At 60.5% G+C, this 17,722-nt stretch overlaps 1 protein-coding gene across 2 annotated transcripts; it reads left to right on the top strand.

Moving 5' to 3' along the window:
- Window positions 1-82: 82 nt before the first annotated feature.
- Window positions 83-14,832, top strand: ZNF653 (zinc finger protein 653; the record flags this gene model as incomplete). 2 transcript variants are annotated; one of them, XM_079703830.1, is made up of 9 exons in its annotated part: window positions 83-381; window positions 3,676-3,719; window positions 5,617-5,832; window positions 10,808-11,413; window positions 11,553-11,730; window positions 11,835-11,946; window positions 13,045-13,159; window positions 14,038-14,137; window positions 14,418-14,832. In XM_079703830.1, 9 exons carry the CDS (start codon window positions 83-85, stop codon window positions 14,593-14,595), a joined length of 1,848 nt encoding a protein of 615 aa, XP_079559956.1. In that variant the 3' UTR covers window positions 14,596-14,832. The 2 variants fall into 2 exon arrangements, with proteins under 2 accessions (XP_079559956.1, XP_079559955.1); XM_079703829.1 differs by having other exon boundaries at window positions 11,517-11,730.
- Window positions 14,833-17,722: the final 2,890 nt, after the last annotated feature.

Raw genomic sequence — 17,722 nt, 5'->3', positions numbered from 1 at the left:
ATTTCCCGTCGGCGCGAAACATGCGCGCCACTTCCGGCCGGGCTCCTAACAACGGGGGAGGCTGGTAACCAGGGAGGGGGGGATGGCGGAGCGGGCGCCGGAGCCCGAGGCGGAGGCGGAGGCTGAGGCGGGCGCGGGCGGGGAGGTGGCCGCCGAGGAGGGCGCGGCGGGCCGTAAGGCGCGGGGCCGCCCGCGGCTCACGGAGTCGGACCGGGCCCGGCGGCGGCTCGAATCCCGGAAGAAGTACGACGTGCGGCGCGTGTACCTGGGCGAGGCGCACGGGCCCTGGGTGGACCTGCGGCGCCGCAGCGGCTGGAGCGACGCCAAGCTCGCCGCCTACCTCATCTCGCTGGAGCGCGGCCAACGTAGCAGCCGCCACGGGTGAGGGGGCCCGGCCCGACGGAGGGAGGGAGCGAGGGAGGAGACGCCCCCATCCCCCGCTGAGCCTGGTCCCGCCCCCTGCGCCCCCAGGGCCCCGCCCCTGGCACCTGTGAACCCCGCCCAGCGTCCCGACTGCCGGCCTGGGTCTCCGACTGCTGGTCCTGGGACGCGCCTGGCTCGCGGCCCCGCCTTCCGTCGCTCCGACTGCCCAATCCTAGGATACGCCCAGCCTCTCGACCCGCCTCCTGGGCGCTTGGCCCTGCCCCCTAGAGCTCTGGCTGCCCAATCCTGGTACGGGCCCCACCTCCAAGCATTCTAAGGGCCCAGTCCCTGGAGGGGCGGCCCCGCCTCCTGAGGCCTGAGGGGCCCGAGGTCCCTGCTGGTCCCCGGCACCTCAAATGCCTCATTCCCTAAAACTCCCACAATGTAGCCTGGGGCTGTGACTGGACACCCCAGGACGCCCAGCCCTACCCCTCATGAGGTTCCAGTGACCCACCTGGGACTGCGTGTGGCCCCATTCCCACACTGGAATGGGGCCACTGGGGAGGTCCCACACTCCCAGAGCACCCCTCACAATCCAGATCTCACTCCCCTAAATCTCTTGGGTCTTGGGGAACACCTCTGCCCAGGGAGACTCAGGTGAAGAGGAAACCCCGAGTTAGCTGCTCAGGTGGAGGGCAGAGGCCTTTGCATAATCTCAATCTCGAGAACGAGCAGTATGGAAGGAATTTTTCTCTTCTTGTCTTATAGGTTGATGTGATGATTAAATGAGTTAAAGTACAGCAGAGGGCTTCGAACAGTGCCTGGCACATAGTGAGCAGTCCGGATATTAGCTGTTATGATGATGTTTGTTTCCTGTCACAAACAGTGCTGCAACAAAACCCTTGTTCTGCCCTGGTTTTCACTTGTACACAATCACATGTTTCTCTCAGGGGAGATTCTGAGGGCCAAGAATCAACCAGAACCTGCTGAATTGTACCCACCCCCTCCCCAGGGTGGCAGGCTGGTTTATATGCCCAAGAGCAGGGCAGGAAATGCTGGGAGCTTATAAAACTTGAAGCCAGTGTCCCAGCTATTGGAGTTTCTGATTCAGTTAGTCTGGGTGGAGTTGCAGACCCTGTATTTTTTTCTGAAGAGCTTCCAGGGAGACTTGATGTACAGCTGGAGTTGAGAACCACTGACCAGAGGGAGCCCCTGGAGGTTCCGAAGCTGAAAGTGGTATTTACAGAAGCTTGTCTGGCTGAGCTGGAGGTGTGTGGGAGCTGTGCAGGACTGGGGCAGGGGCACTGAGACAACCCAGGCAGTGTGGCAAAACCTGACCCCGGGGCACATGAATAGTCAGGAAAATACACTAAGGGGTATTTATTCCTTCAAACTGCATGGCAGTTCTGTGTGGGAGGCACTGTGGTTATCCCCACTTCACAGATGGGAGAACTGAGGCCCAGAGGGGACCAATCCTGCTTGAGGTCACACAGCCAGTCAGTAGCAGAGATAATACTTGAACTCGGATCTGACTGACGCCAAGTCTGTCTCCACCACGATGTGGCGTTCCCCGCACCCCAGCCGTGGCGAGGCTATGAATGGGTGGAGGTGGTCATGGGTGTTTGGATTTGGGTTTGGGTGAGGATCTAGGCAGCCAGCCTGGCCCCTTGGAGGGGAGGTGGAGCCTTGGGAGGGGATAGAGGCTCCTGGGATGGTACAAGGGGACATGGATTCCTGGGCAGAGGGCTGAGCCTGGGCAGGAGCCCCGAGGAGCTGTCCTGGGCTAGACATGGGGTGTTGGGGCTGAGGATTGCTATCAGGCTGGACAAGAGTCACTTAGGGTGGGTGGTGGAGCTGAGGAGAGACCCTGGACTGGCTGTCAGGACATTGGTGGCAAGAACGTGGCCCCAGCCACAGCGAGGAGACCCGTGTTCCAGTGCCTGGCTCTGTGATAATATTGAGAATCATAATGGTCATCGTTACCATTTGCTGAGTGATTCTTAATTACCAGGCTCTTTACAATGCATATGACCCCATGCCAACCCCATGAGGAAGGTACTGTTTTGAGCCCACACTACACATGGGGAAACAGGCACAGGGAGGCAGGGTTACTCACCCAGGGTCACAGAGCCTGCTGTTGTGGTTTAGAAGAGGAAGAGCAGGGAAGCAGTCTGAGTCAGGTGGGCAGACCCTGAAGCATGGTGGCAGGAAGGCAAAGGGAGGCCCTAGCAGGTCCAGGAGAGATGGCTCCAAAGCACCTGCCTGGAGCCTGTGCTGGGCCACAGCTGAGTGGGCCACGTAGGGTCAGGAACCTGCTTGGCAGATCTGGTGGCCATCCTGGTGTGGGAGGCCATGGGGGCCCCTGGCCTTAGGGTCTGGCCCTGCCCTGGGCTCCCCAAGGCCATGGCTCACTGGGACACACAGTCAGGGTATTGGGACCCAGGCAGAGCGGGGAAGGCCCTAGAGGTAGGCGGACATGATGGCGTGGCCTTTGGGCCTGAGCTGGCTGCAGGGTCAGGACCCTCATAGAGCAGGCAGTTAGGGCCCAACCATCTCCCCAGGGCTCTGGGCCAGCCTCGGGGCCAGGATCTGCAGGTCCTTGGAGTGGGTAGTCCAAAGTCAACTCCATGACTATTCTACTGGGTAACAAATGACCACAGACTTAGTGGCTTTAAAACCCCACAGATGTATCATTTCACATTTCTGCAGGTCAGGAATCTGGCACATTTTAGCTGGCTCCTCAGGTCAGGGTCTCAGGAGGCTGAAATCAAGGTATCAGCACACCACAACGTCACCTAGAGGCTCGCCCAGGGAAAGATCTGCTTCTAGACTTGTTCAGAGCATTGGCAGAATCCATTTCCTCCGGGCTATATGGCTGGGGTCCCTGCGGTCTTGCTGACCATCAGCTGGGACTGTTCTCAGCTCCACCAGGTCATTCTCAGGTCCTGGTCCCTCACAGGCCCCCTCATGCTCTCAGCCCCGAGTGTCTGACTTGAGCAGGGCCCTTTTAAAGGCTCCCCTGATTAGGTCAGGCTCCCCGAATAAGCTCCCTCTTGATAACCCACTCCCCAGCTACGGGACCCTGGGCAGGCGGCTTCACCCTCAAGGCCTCAGTTTCCCACTCCGTGAGGTGGCTGATGATAGTAGACCCCTGCCAGGGCTGCCGTTGGTGCAGGAGAGCCCACGTGAAGGGTCAAGGGAAGTAGACCTGGCCCGGGAAGCAGAAGCCCACATTCTACCCCAGAAGGATTGACATCTCATCGTCCATCAGGCCCCAAGCTCACTCCCCACTGCCTCCTCTCTCTGTTACAGGAAGCCTTGGGAGCAAGTCCCCAAAAAGCCAAAGCGGAAGAAAAGTAAGTGGGGCTGCAACCAGGGTGGAGGTGGCGTTGGGAGTAAGTTGCTTTGTGGTTGATTCCCTCCCTCCCTCAGGACCACTTGTGGAGGGTCCGTGTGTGCCAGGAGCTGTGTAGTCCGGGACAGACCCAGCCCTGCCCTCCCAGAGCTCGCAGTCTCAGGAAAGACGGGGGACGGGCTGAGCAGGGCTGTGGTGGGGAAGTAGAGGCACTGGGGGGCCCAGAGGAGGGGTCTGACCCAGCCTGGGTCGGGGGTGGGGATGGGATAGGAAGGGTTGGAGGGGACCCGAACCTGTGCTGTGCCCACCGGGGGTGCTCTCATCATCCCCATCTGACACACAAAGGCTGAGTCACTGCCCCAGGCTGCACAGCCAGAAAGTGGCCGGGCCAAACTGCAAACCCAGGACCATGTGTCTCCCGAGGGGGCCCCTTTGCTCCTCTGCTCTCCTGCCCGGTGCGTGGGAGTCAGCCGGGGAGGAGCCAGGCAGAGCAGAGGGAACAGCTTGTGCCCAGGCCTAAAGGGGGTGTGGTGTGCCAGGCTCCCGGGGAGCCGGGCGTGGGCAGTCGGAGCAGAGGCTGGAGTGCGTATTCCCACCCCCTGACCACGACCCCTGAGCCCTGGGCTGTGGGTCCCAGGCCATGTCCAGCAGGGTGAGGGCCGGTGGTCCAGGGACGGCCGTCTGATGGCAGTGAGCCCCTCTACTTAGCACGGTGCTCAGAGGCAGAAGCCGAGCTAAGACTGAGACCCCCCAGGCCGAGAGGTGTGTGGGGAGGGAGATGAGGGTGGCTGCTGGTGTCCCTGTGGTCATCACTGGGTTGGCGGCCCCAGGCACCATCCCTAGGCCCAAGGACCTTTCCTGGGTGCCCCCCACCCTCATCTCCCAGCCCGGAAGGTCAGGGGCACACCTTCAGAGCTGAGTGAAGGGCGAGGGGCACGTCAGGTATCTAGAGGAAGAGGGCACAGTCCTTGCGGAGGTCCTGAGGCAGGAGCAGGGAGGAGCCCCTGAGGCTAGAGTGGAGTGATCCAGGGCAGCAGCAGCAGGAGGTGACAGGGCAGAACACACAGGGCCTGGGGAACCTCAGGGAGGACTTTGGCTCTTAACCCCATTGAGGTGGGAGCCCTGGTGGATTTTTTCTTTTTTTATTTTGGCTGCGTTGGGTCTTCGTTGCTGCGCGCGGGCTTTCTCTAGTTGTGGTGAGCGGGGGCTACTCTTCCTTGCGGTGCACGGGCTTCTCATTGCGGTGGCTTCTCTTGTTGCGGAGCACGGGCTCTAGGCGCACGGGCTTCAGTAGTTGTGGTGCAGAGGCTCAGTAGTTGTGGCTTGTGGGCTTAGTTGCTCCGTGGCACGTGGGATCTTCCCGGACCAGGGCTCAAACCCGTGTCCCCTGCATTGACAGGCAGAGTCTTAACCACTGTGCCACCAGGGAAGTCCGCCCTGGTGGATTCTGAGTAGAGAAGGGATGTGGCCCAACTCAAGTGTTCAGAGGCGCCCTCTGTCAGCTGCCGGGGGCAAGGGTGAGAGCTGGGAGACTAGGGCCGAGGGACTGAGCTGGTGCAGGCGGAAGACACTGAGTTGAGGAGGACGGTTATAACTGTAACTAACAGCTGACAGTCGTTTTGTGAGCACCTGCCATACACCAGGCTTTATTATGTATCTGACTTGACTCAAACAATGAGGCCATTCCCTGGCAGTCTCTGTCGTCTCCGGGACGGGTCTCACATCTCTGAGCCTCAGTTTCTTCATCTGTAAACTGGGGACAGGCCTGGATAATACTCAGGAGGGTGTCTTAACCCCCAGAGCTATAAGACCCATGTGGTTCTGGGGGCCGTGCTGCCCGGAGACGGGGGTAGGGGTGAGCCCTGCCCCTCATGCCCGCCCGTGCCCCGCGTGCACAGGGCGGCGACGCAACGTGAACTGCCTGAAAAACGTGGTGATCTGGTATGAGGACCACAAGCACCGCTGCCCCTATGAGCCGCACCTCGCCGAGCTGGACCCCACCTTTGGCCTGTACACCACGGCTGTGTGGCAGTGTGAGGCTGGGCACCGCTACTTCCAAGACCTGCACTCGCCCCTGAAGCCGCTCAGCGACTCAGACCCTGAGAGTGACAAAGGTGGGTCTGCGGGGGGAGGGCTCACAGTAGCCTCCAGTGTTTGGGGCTCTACAGCCCCTCCTGGGCCCTGCCAGCCTCAGGCCAGCGTTGCGGACCTCACGGCAGCTGACGTGGCCCTGGCGCTGGATGGCCTTGCAGTCTTTGAGTCCTTGCAGAGCCCAAGAGCTCGTCCCCGTTTTGCGGAGGGACAGCCGAGGTGCGGCGCAGTCTGCCCATCTGGGCCTGAGGTCGGTCGCAGGCAGGGCTGAGGTCCAGGAACCTGGCTCAGCGGCTGGAGGGACAGGCAGGTGCTGGGCCTCTCCTGGCCTCTTTGTCCTCCTTTACTTCCTCCGGCTCTCTCTCAGGCTCTGGACTGTCTCTCGCAACCTCACCCTCTTTCCCTCCCTCCAGCCTGTTCTCCTTCTCCCTACACCCCGTTCTCTGCTCTTGAGCTTTCTCTTGTTCCTGATCCTCCCCTTTCACCTTTCTGTGTCTCATCCTCTCTCTCTCACATCTCCTTTCTTTTTCTCTCTTCTTCCCACTGTCTCTCCTCCGTCTCACTCTCTCACTCCCGTTTTCATCCCTTTCTCTCTCCTCCACACCATGGCCCCACCCTCCCCATCTCTCACTGCCCAGCCCCTCCCCTGCCATCCCACATTGGTCACACACACACGTGAGCTGGAGTCCTTCTCAGGACTGGGAGGGACTCATTTATGAAGGTCCAATTGGCCCTGGTAGGGGAGCAGAGGAGATGCCATGGGTGGTGAGGGGCTTCCCGCCTGCCTCGGGGGCTGGGCATCAAGGGGAGCATGGGGCCCTCTGCCAGGCACCCTGCTGGAGCTGAGGGTGGGGTCAGTCACCAGGGCTGAGCCCGCGCTGGCAGGCATCTCTGAGCAGGTGGCATCCCAGCTGGCCGAGGGGAAGCCGTGGGCGAGAGGTGTTCCAGGTGGGCACCCCAGCCAACGGCTGTCCCGTTGTGTGTCAGCCAGGCTCCCAGTGTGCAGCCAGCCCCTTGGCCGTCTTGTCCTCCCGACTCCAGGCCCTGCCCCAGACCACCCTGAATCCTCCGCACAGCCCTGTCATTAGCAGTCGAGGAAACCAAGGCCCTGGGAGTAATGTGACTGGCCCATCTGGCACTGGGTCTGGCTGGGATGGGGGTGGTACCCAGAGGAGTCCCCTGACAGCCCAACCCAACTCTGATACCAGTGGCCTCTGGATCTGGGCTCTCAGGAATGAATGCTGGGATCAATTAGCCAGATCTGCTTTGGGCACTGGCGGGGGGGGGTTGCTGTGAGGGAGTGGCTGTGTCCCTGTCCCAGCCTGGTCCCTCAGCAGCACCCTTATCAGCTCTCTGCCGAGGGCGGCCCTGCCACCTCGCACTAGGACTGTGGGAGGCCGGTGGGTGCCCTGCCAATTCTGTCATTAATGTCATTATCACTGGCAAGAAGTCCAGTGTCGGCTTAACAGCTGGACACTGTAACTGGGGATCCAGGCACAGGCCCTGGCCGTGCCCCCAACTCACTAGGCAACTGCCCGCTCCTTCAGGGTGGAGCCACGGGGCTCAATCCACCCTGCAGATTACAGGGTGTTAGAAGGAGGGGCGATCCCCCTACCCTGCCCCTGCTGCTGCCCCAGGGCTGAGTCAGGGATGGGACGTTAGGATAATAATGATAATGGGAAACATTGGTAGGGTGCTTACTGTAAGTTCTACTGTCCTATTTACTCATTAAATACCCCAAACACCCCCTGAGTAAGTACCAAGTTATCCCCAGGCCCAGAGAGGTTATAAGGCACCCCCGCTTCACACAGCTGGAGGAGTGGGCACCAGGATCCCACCCCGGCAGTCAGGCTCCAGAGCCTGCACTCTCCATGTGACCTTCTGGGTGTGTAGAACACGTAGTACCCAGACAGCATACCCCAACTGTGTCACGAGTGTGTAACTTAAGGGACAGTCATTCATTTTTCCTGTCTCCAGATTCTCCCTGCTTGCAGACATTAGCACCAAACACCTGGGTAAGATGCCAGCCCTCTTGGCCTTCATCACAGCCTTGGTCATGGGTTCATTCATTTTTATAAACATGCACTCAATGTGTACCAAGCAGCACTGTGTACCTGGGCACTGAGGCCTGTGCACAGGGACCCCCATCCTTGTGGAGTTTACGGTATAAAGGGGAATCAGACAGTAAACAAGATAAATAAAATCTAGAGTGCAGTGGAAGGCGGTAAGTATTGGGGGAAAAATAAAGGAGAGAAAAGGGTGCTATTTGAGACCAAGTGGTCAGAGGCCTCCCTGAAAAAATAGCATTAGAGGAAGGGTCTGATGGAGGTGAAGGAGGGAGCCCACGCAGGTGTCTGAGAAAAGAGGGTTCAGGCAGAGAGAGTGGCGAGTGCAGAGGCCCTGAGGCAGAAACCTGCCTAGTGTCCCTGGGCACAGAAGGGAGGTCAGTGGGGCTGGAGAGGAGGTGACAAGGGCACATGTTCAGGCTGTGTGGCCGTGGTGAGGGCTTTGGCTGCTATGCCAAGTGAGTTGGGAAGGGCATTAACTGAGGTAAGGCCAGCTGCTGAGATAGACGCACCCCAGCTCCTGTGACCTAACACAGCTCACTTCCCCCCGCATTCCGGTGAGACTCAGCTGTATCGCACACCTAATGGCAAAGGATGCTGGGACATGTAGTCCACCAGGTGTCAGGAGGAAGAGACAGGTTTGGTGACGGCTGGCCTATCTCTTCCACAGGAAGCAATGAGCAGATTCTCAGTCAAAGAGGGACGTGATCTGAGCAGGTGTTCACAGGCTCCCCCTGGCCAGTGAGGGGAGGACAGACTTGGGGGTGGGCAAGGATGGGAGCGGGGGCACCCAGAAGAAGGAACTGTATGGTCCTGGCAGAGGGCTGGCAGGGCCGTGATCAGGGTGTGCGGGGGAGGTAGGAGAAGCCGTCAGCCTGGGGATGTATTTTGGAAGCAGCGCCAACAGGTTTTGCTGACAGATTGGAAGTGGATATGAGAGAAAGGGAGAAGTCAAGGAGAGCCCCAGGACTTTGGCCTGAGCAACTGGAAGGGCAGAGCTGCCGCCCGCTGAGACGGGGATGTCTGTGAGCCATGCAGCCTTTCTCTGAGGGAAGATTCGGAGTCCAGAGTCTGAGATGCCTGTAAGACCCCTCAGAGGGAGCAGTGGGGCGTGATGGGCTGCAGCTCCGCGGGAGGTCCAGGCAAGAACTGTCCACTGGAGACACCGGGGTATGGGTGGTGACAGTATAATAAAAATAGATGCAGGCAGACCTAGGCGATATTGCAGGTTTGATTCCAGACCACCGCAATAAAGTGAATATCGAAATAAAAGGAGTCTCACAAACTTTTTGGTTTCCCAGTGCATATAAAAGTTATGTTTACACTATACTGTGGTCTATTAAGTGTGCAATAGCATTGTGGAAAAAAAAAAGGTACATTCCTTAATTTAAAAATACTTTGTTGCTGGGGAATTCCCTGGCTGTCCAGTGGTTAGGACTCTGCACTCCCACTGCAGGGGGCACGGGTTCAATCCCTGGTCAGGGAACTAAGATCCTGCATGCCGAGTATGCTGCTCGGCCAATGATAGATAAATAGATAGATAGATAGATAGATAATAAAATTTTTTAAAATAAATAAATAAAAATACTTTATTGCTAAAAAATGCCACCATCATCTGAGCCTTCAGTGAGTGGCAATCTTTTTGCAATAGTAACATCAAAGATCATTGATCACAGGTCACCATAACAAATATAATAATAATGAAAAAGTTTCAAGAATTACCAAAATGTGACCCAGAGACACAGAGTGATCAAATGCTGTTGGAAGAATGGCGCCAATAGACTTGCCCGAGGCAGGGTTGCCACAGACCTTCAGTTTGTAAACAGTGTTTGTAATGAGCCCCTTTCGCAAGAGGCCCCTTGGGAACACACCTGAGTCTAATGAAGTGACTCAGGGAGGGGCCCCTAGATAGCTTACGTTGGGGGCTGGTCCCCAGAAAGACCAAACCCAGAGTTAAAGGGTGGCAGCTCTCAGCCCCAACCCCAGCCCCCAGGAGCAGATGAGGGCTAGAAACTGGGTTATAAAAACTTTTTTATTTATTTTATTTTTTACTTTTTTTTGGCCACGCCGTGTGGCATCCAGGATCTTAGTTCCCCGACCAGGGATCGAACCCGTGCCCCCTGTTTTGGGAGCATGGGGTCTTAACCACTGGACCGCCAGGGAAGTCCCTATAAAAACTCTTAAACAGTGATCCGAGAGCTTCCAGGTCGGTGGACACGTTGAGGTACTGGGAGATTGACGTGTCTGTAGAGAGCCTGGCAGCTCCGTGGCAACCCCCAACCTCGCCCCGCCCCCCCACCAATCACCTTCCCCTGTGTATCTCTTCATCCGGCCATTGCTGAGTTGTATCCTTTATAATAAAACTGTAATCAGGAGTAGAGCACTTTCTTGAGTTCTGTGAGTTGTTTAGCAAATTACCAAAGCTGAGGAGGGCGCTGTGGGAAGCTCCGCTTTACAGCCGGAAGTATGGGTGACCCGGGACTTGTGACTGGCGTCTGAAGTGGGGGCAGTCTTGTGGGACTGAGCTCTTTAACCCTCAGGGTCTGACACTGTCTCCAGACAGATAGTGTCAGAGCTGAATCGAATTGTTGGACACCCAGGTGGTGTCAAGGATGAGAGTGGTACAAGCCTGGTGGATACCCTGGGATGAGTGGAGCGCTGAGGAGAGGCCCCAGTAAGAGCCTCCCAGACCCATAAGAACAGAAGAGGCTGAGAAGGGGCCACGAGGGAGGAGCCAGGAACCTGAGTGTGGGTCTGGAGGCTGAGTCAGGAGAGCATCTCAAGGAGCAGGGCCGGCTGTGGAGGATATGGACCGAGCTGACCGCTCTTATGGGGGTAGGGGAGTCACAGTGCTCAGCCCCTGGGGAGCCTTCAAGCAATACCAGCTGCTGCCGCCACTGTCGTAACTGTCCCCTCTCCTCTGTCACCACAGTGGGCAATGGCCTGGTGGCCGGCAGCTCTGACTCGTCCAGCTCCAGCTCCGGCTCCGAGGAGCCCCCTGAGGGCCAGCAGGCCAAGGCGACAGTGGCGATGGCGGCAGTTACCCCCACCAGCCCAGCGGGCAGCAGCGGGCTCATCACACAGGAGGGCATGCACATCCCCTTCGATGTCCACCACGTGGAGAGCCTGGCTGAGCAGGGCACCCCACTGTGCCCCAACCCAGCCAGCAGCGGGCCCGAAGCCCTGGAGACAGTGGTGTGCGTGCCGGTGCCCGTGCAAGTGGGCCCGGGCCCTAGCACCCTCTTTGAGAACGTGCCCCAGGAGGCACTGGGTGAGGTGGTGGCCAGCTGTCCCATGCCAGGCATGGTGCCCGGTTCGCAGGTGATCATCATTGCCGGCCCCGGCTACGATGCCCTCACGGCCGAGGGCATCCACCTCAACGTGGCAGCAGGCAACGGTGCCCCCGCAGGGGGCCTGGGTGACGAGGTGCCCTGCGCCATGATGGAGGGTGTGGCCGCCTACACCCAGACAGAGCCAGAGGGCAGCCAGCCCAGCACCGTGGACCCCGCCGCCATGACAGGCATTGAGACCAAGAAAGGTCTGGGGGGCCGTGCCAGTCTGGGGGTGTGGGGGGGCCATGATGGGACCTGGGAAGGGGAGGGCGAGTAATGGCCCCAAAGGAAGCTCCTCAACAGCCTTAGTCCCCACGGACACCCACCCTGTGTCCACCCCCGTAGAGAAGGAGGACCTGCACGTGCTCAAGAAGGAAAAGGAGGAGCCGGTGGCCCCAGAACTGGCAGAGCTGGCTGCGACGGTGCCTGAGAGCGCAGAGCCCGAGGCAGAGGCAGACGGGGAGGAGCTGGACGGCAGCGACATGTCAGCCATCATCTATGAGATCCCCAAGGAGCCCGAGAAGTGGGTGCCGGGGCAGGCGGGGGAGAGGAGGGACGAGGAGCGGCCCTCGGGCCTGCAGCCCTCCTGGTGTCAGAGCCCCGACGCCATGGGCCCTTCCCCTCCAGGAGGCGGCGAAGCAAGCGATCACGGGTGATGGACGCCGATGGCCTGCTTGAGATGTTCCACTGCCCTTACGAGGGCTGCAGCCAGGTCTACGTGGCCCTCAGCAGCTTCCAGGTGAGGCCGCCATCCAAGTGGGCCGGGCGGGACTGCTTCTGTGTCGGGCTGCCTGCGCGCTGGGTCTGGGCAGTGCGGCTCGTGGAGGGCCCCACCCGGCCCCTCCAGGTGCCACTGGCCTGCCTGCCATGCACCCACCCAGCCCCAGCTGATCAAAGCCTCAGCCACAGAGAGGCAGCCGTCACCTCTGTGCCCTCCCCTCCTGCTCTCCAGCCCCAGCCGTCCTGCCTCCTCAACCAGCCACGGCCTCTCTCTGCACACCCCGGGGGCCTGCCTGGTCCTGGTGGCTCCCCACAAACTACCCCTCTTCCAGCCACCTGAACTCTTCCTGCCTTTGCCCAGGCCACCCTGTCAGCTCACGATGCTTCCTCTCCAAACCCAACTGAGGACACCCCTCCGCCAGGAAGCCCACCCTAGTCCCCCCCAGCCCCGGGGTCACTGCACTACCAGGACATACCTGCCGTTTGCCCTCTGAGGTCTGGACAGGGTGCCCTGGGAACAGAGACAAGGGTCCCGTCACATCCGCACTCCTGGCGCAGGATGTGGCACCAGGAGAACTTTGAATTTGCCAAGTCATGTTTTCATTAAGCACATGTTGAGCACCTACCGGGTGCCAGGCCTGGTGCTGGGCGCTGGAGCAGTTGTGCTAGTGAGTTAAAGAATGAAAGAACAAAAGAATGAATGACTCGGGGACTGCCTGCTCCAGGCGCTAGGGGCAGCTTAGCCCTGGACTCCGGTCCTAGCCCTGCCACTGCCCACCTGTGAGATACGGGCCAAACCACTAAGCCTCCAGAGCCTTACTTTCCCCATCCACAAACTGGGCTCATGGCTGAGCCCCTTCCCATGGTTCTGACAAGGCTGACTGATGCCCCAGCCCAGAGCCTGGCTGGAGTAGGTGCTCAGTAAGCTGCTCTTTGATCCCAGTTGTGCCCCTGGCCCCCAGCTCGGATCTGGGAGTCCCTGCCCAAGGGCAAGGGCACCCCTCTTCCTCTTCCAGGGAGACCAGCCCTAGCTGGCCCTCATCTGTCCCCACCCTGGAGAGCTCCAGAGGCGGGCCCATGGCACCCGCAGCCCCACTCCTGCCCCTCTTGCCCCCAGAACCACGTCAACCTTGTGCATCGGAAAGGGAAGACCAAGGTGTGCCCTCACCCCGGCTGTGGCAAGAAGTTCTATTTATCCAACCACCTTCGGCGGCACATGATCATCCACTCAGGTCAGGCCGGGGAGGGGCTGGCAGCTTGAGCCAAAGGCACGGTGGCCTGGGCCTGGGAGCTGGGGCCGGGGCTGGGGCAGGCAGGGTGAAACCCAGACACGGACTGCCCCTCTCTGAGCCTCCTCTATGTCCACCACAAGGGCTGGTGTGAGACGGTGGAAGTAAAGTGGTTGACTTAGTGCCCACTGGGCACCTCCCAAGTAGTCAGTAAGCTGTTGCTACACGGGTCACAGGGACAACCGCCATTCGAAGTCATGTGAAGCTGGGCAGGGGTTGGCTGTCTCTTCCCCAACTTGGCCCTTGGCCTCCCCACTTCCATGAGCAATTCTCACGTGGGACTCAGTTCCAGGACTGAGGGGGGACAGTGAACCACCCCAGGTGGGCAGGGTGGGGAAGTGAACTCGGGACAGGATTTCTATTCTGTCTGCTCCAGGCGCCTCCTTAACCCAGGACACAGGGTGCAGGCCTCACGGGGAGCGCTGGTGCCTATGCCCAGCAGGAGGGCACGGCTTCAGATTTTTCGAGAGGCCGGAACTTTGGATTTTTATGTGAGATCGCCCCAATACGTGAAACATTAGAGTCAAACTCAGGCCCACTTTAGCTTGGCAGTTCGCACCCTGTGTACCTCAGGGATCCAAGTACACATTCCTGCTCTGCCCAGTCGCGTTCCTGGGCAGTCTCTGAGCCTCATGCGAGGCCGTAGCTGTCCTTTGTTCTAGATGCCTTAGCTATTATAGTAGGCATTCGCGCCCAGAGGATGTAGGCTTTAGTCTGCCTGCTCCCAGAGGCCTTGCGCACTACTGGGTCTCGGCAATGCCGCAGTGACCCCACAAACCCCTCTCTCGACGGCGGCCTGCTCAGCCCCGCGTCTCCCCCAGGTGTCCGTGAATTCACCTGTGAAACCTGCGGCAAGTCCTTTAAGAGGAAAAACCACCTGGAGGTGCACCGGCGCACGCACACAGGCGAGACACCTCTGCAGTGAGTGACGGGCTTCCCGCAAGGGGCTGGGAGGGAGGGCATCCGGGCCTGGACTCTTACAGGGCAGCTCCCAAGGGCGGGCGACGTCCCCAGCGTTGCATCTGTGGGGTTTCCAGAGTGCTCCCACCCCAGATGGTGCCCCCACTTCCAGGGGTCTGCCCAGCCTTAGTGGTTGGGTCCCGCCCCCGAGGCGGCCCCTCCCCGGTGATGCTCCCTTTTGCCCCGCCCTCTCTGACCCCGCCCCCCCCCCCCCCCGTGCCTCCCGCGTGCTCCCCGGCAGGTGCGAGATCTGTGGCTACCAGTGCCGACAGCGCGCGTCGCTCAACTGGCACATGAAGAAGCACACGGCCGAGGTGCAGTACAACTTCACGTGCGAGCGCTGCGGGAAGCGCTTCGAGAAGCTGGACAGCGTCAAGTTCCACACGCTCAAAAGCCACCCGGACCACAAGCCCGCCTGATCCACCCAACCACTGAACGCCCCTATTTATTCATCCCATCGGACACCATGCCCGAGTCTGCCAGGGCCGGGCCAGCCGCGGCCAGCCGCCAGGACCTCGGGCCAGAAGGAGGCGCCTCTGCCCCGCTCCAGGGCTGGGCCCTCAGGGCAGGTCCCCCCCCACCCCGCCCGAGTTTTGGAGCTGGCACCTGGGGCTGCACTGCTGGGACTGTGTCAAGAGAGCAGAACGAGATTAAAGAGCGAGAAAGGAACTGCTCTTCCCCTAGGCCTGGATGATTGGGGGAAGGTGGGCCCCTCTCTCTGTCTCCAACCGGGTTCCTTCCCGAGCAAGGCGGGGGCAGGGGCAGATGCCCCTACACACCAGACAGCGCTCCTGCCCTTTCCTGTCAACCTCCGCTCTGCCTTGGCTACCTGGGTCTGGCAACCCTAAACACCCGCTCCTCTGACAGGGTCAGGTGTGGAAGGTTGGGGGCCCTGTAGGCTACTGAACATGTCGCAGGTGTCGGGATCCTGACTCCCTCTCCTAATCCCTCATAGAACACTCATTCTCAGAGAGCTCAGGGAGCAGTTGGGGAGATGTCCAGTAAACCCCTAAGTAAAACATCTACAGCTGTGACAAGCGCCGTGCAGAAAATAGAGTGATATGCTAGTTCCTGGGAGTGCTGTTCAGGTTGGTGGTCAGGGAGGGCCTCTCTGGGGAGGCCTTTGAGCATAGATCAGAATGACAAAGAGGTTCCATCCCTGAAGAAAGATGGGGGAGGCAAATCCCAGGTCGAAGGAACAGCCAGTGCCAAAGCCCCGAGGTGGAACGGGCTCGGCGTGTTCCTGGAACAAGAAGAAAGACGGGGGAGGGGATTTGGCAGCGGCGGGCGACTGCCCTGGCCCCATTTCCCGGAGGATGATGCTGAGGCCGCCTCCTCCTCCTCATGCGGGCCTTCTGGGAGAGGGACGGGGAGCGATTCCAGGCCACGCGGCCGCCAGATGGCGCGCAAACCTCGTGGGCCCTGGTGGCCGCAGCCACGTGACTCCGGGGACTGCAGCCGCGAGCCAGGGCACGTGCCCGGGGGAGCTCTATGGCGCCACGCGCAGAATGGCCCCGCCGGCCCCTCACCAGCTCGTGGGGGCGGGGCAGCAGCTAAGCTTCATTTAATTTTTCGGACTGGGAGCTACCCCAGCTGGGGACGGATGAGTTGGCGAGGATGAGCGAGTCCGGCTACTGGGGCCGCCCCCGCGAGCCTCCCCGCAAGGCTCAGTCCCCTTTCGCTATCCCTGCACAACCGGGAGCCAGCAGTTTCCATGGGAACTGCAGCCTGGTCTGCGCGCCCAAGAGTAGCTTCCTTCCCGGCACAAGCACAGTTTCCGATCCGACAGGAGCGAGGAGGAACACGGGAGGGGAAGAAGCCATCTCTCGGGGTCCCCAGGGTCGGCAGCCAGGTCGCCCTGGCAAATCCAAGAAGGGCCAACCGGGGATCCGCATCGCCACCGCCCAGATTGCGCGGGCCATTATGATTGGCCTTCCCTTTCCATCGTCGTGGCAGCGTGTCTGCTGCTCGTGCTCCCATTGGCTCAATCTCGAAGGCATCTTCCCTCAATTGGTCCTCTCGGGGGCCATCCCTGATTGGTCAAATTAGGCTCTCCTCGCTGGGTTTGATGGCACTCTCGGACAGTCTGGAGCTTAAAAGGGCGTGCACGGACGAGGATAGAGTTTGGATTGCGACTCTCGGGTTCAGGGACCCGGGCTACGCAGCCCGCAGCGCCCTGGACAGGGCCGTCGGACCGCTGTCTGTGGTGCTGAAGCCTCACTCAAAGGCTCCCCTAGTGTTCTAGTGAGAACACCTTCTCGCGCCTGGTGGCCGCCCCGACAAAAACGTGCACTCGAGCCCGCACACCACAGGAGACTGCGCCACGCCCTATCGCCTGACAGAAAGGCCAGGTCCCGCTTAGCAGAGAGGGAGCGGGACTCACAGGCGGACCAGTCACGAGCCCGGGAAGCCAGGACATTTACATGGCAAAACCGTCCACCCGAAGTTTATGGGGTCCGAGATGGCCCGATGGTTTCCTGGGTCTTCAGGGCACCGAAGGGGTTTGCCTGGAACCCTGAGCCCCAAACTTCTTCACTCCCTTTGGAGCAGTGCCCCTGCACTGTGGGATGCCCATTCTCCCCCCCCCCTTAAACCTTAGAGGCACCTAGCCTGCTCAAAATCCACAGGGTCCCAATTCCTTCTTCAGGCTGACTAGGTCCCCAGCCATCCCCACCTTCCTCCCTTGGTCTTGGGACTACATATGGTCCTCCCAAACGCGGGGACCCAGGCCTCTGCTCACTGAAGTCTAGGTTCCTCGTCCCTCTGCAGTGCTCTTGGTGGACAGCACCTCCTGAAGGCAGTACAATCGAGCCATCAATACCTCCTCGCCCTGTTTGCTCCTCCAGCTCTGGGTGCTGGACAGAGGGGAACCCTTCCTGTCTTCCGGGCAGAAAGCCCGCCCAAGAAAGGGCGCCAACGCAGGAAGTAGGATCCGTGAGGGCAAAAGGGCCCGAATCTGGCAACCCGAGGCCCCAGGATGTGCCTTCTGGGCGTGCGAAGTCCTGGCCAGCGCGCCCTCTCTTCCACCTGCCGCGCCGTCGGGCGCCGCGAGGAGGCGGGGCTCGGTTGCCGTAGCCAATAAGCGACGCCGGCGCTGGCAGCTGCTGCTATAAAGGGCTGGGGGCGGCGGCGGCGCGGCCCAGAGCGCGGAGCGCGCAGCGCGGGCCGGAGGGAGGGAGGGAGGGCGGGCGAGGGGAGAGGACTGAACACCGGGGACCAGACGGGCCGGGCCGAGGGGCGGCGGCGAAAGGCAGAGCGCAGCGATCTCTGTCGGGAAGCGCAACCTCCTCGGGCCCCGCGGGGCCGCGCAGGGGGCGTTCTCAATCCCGCGCCCGCTCCCTCTTTCCATCCCCTGCCGCCCGCAGGCCACCCCGGGGCCCGGTTATCCGCGCGCGCGTACCCGGGCTCGGGCCCGTCCCCGGCCCTCGAGGGAGTCGCTGCCCTCACCGAGACCTCTGCAGCGGCCGCACCAGAGGCCGCCCGGGCAGGACCCCGGCGTGAGCATCAAGCGCCCCCCAAGGAGTGCACGACCCCCGGAGCCACCCT

The sequence above is a fragment of the Hyperoodon ampullatus genome (assembly GCF_949752795.1).
Source record: "Hyperoodon ampullatus genome assembly, chromosome: 4".
NCBI lineage: Eukaryota > Metazoa > Chordata > Mammalia > Artiodactyla > Ziphiidae > Hyperoodon > Hyperoodon ampullatus.
This window is presented reverse-complemented; position numbering and strand designations above follow the sequence as displayed.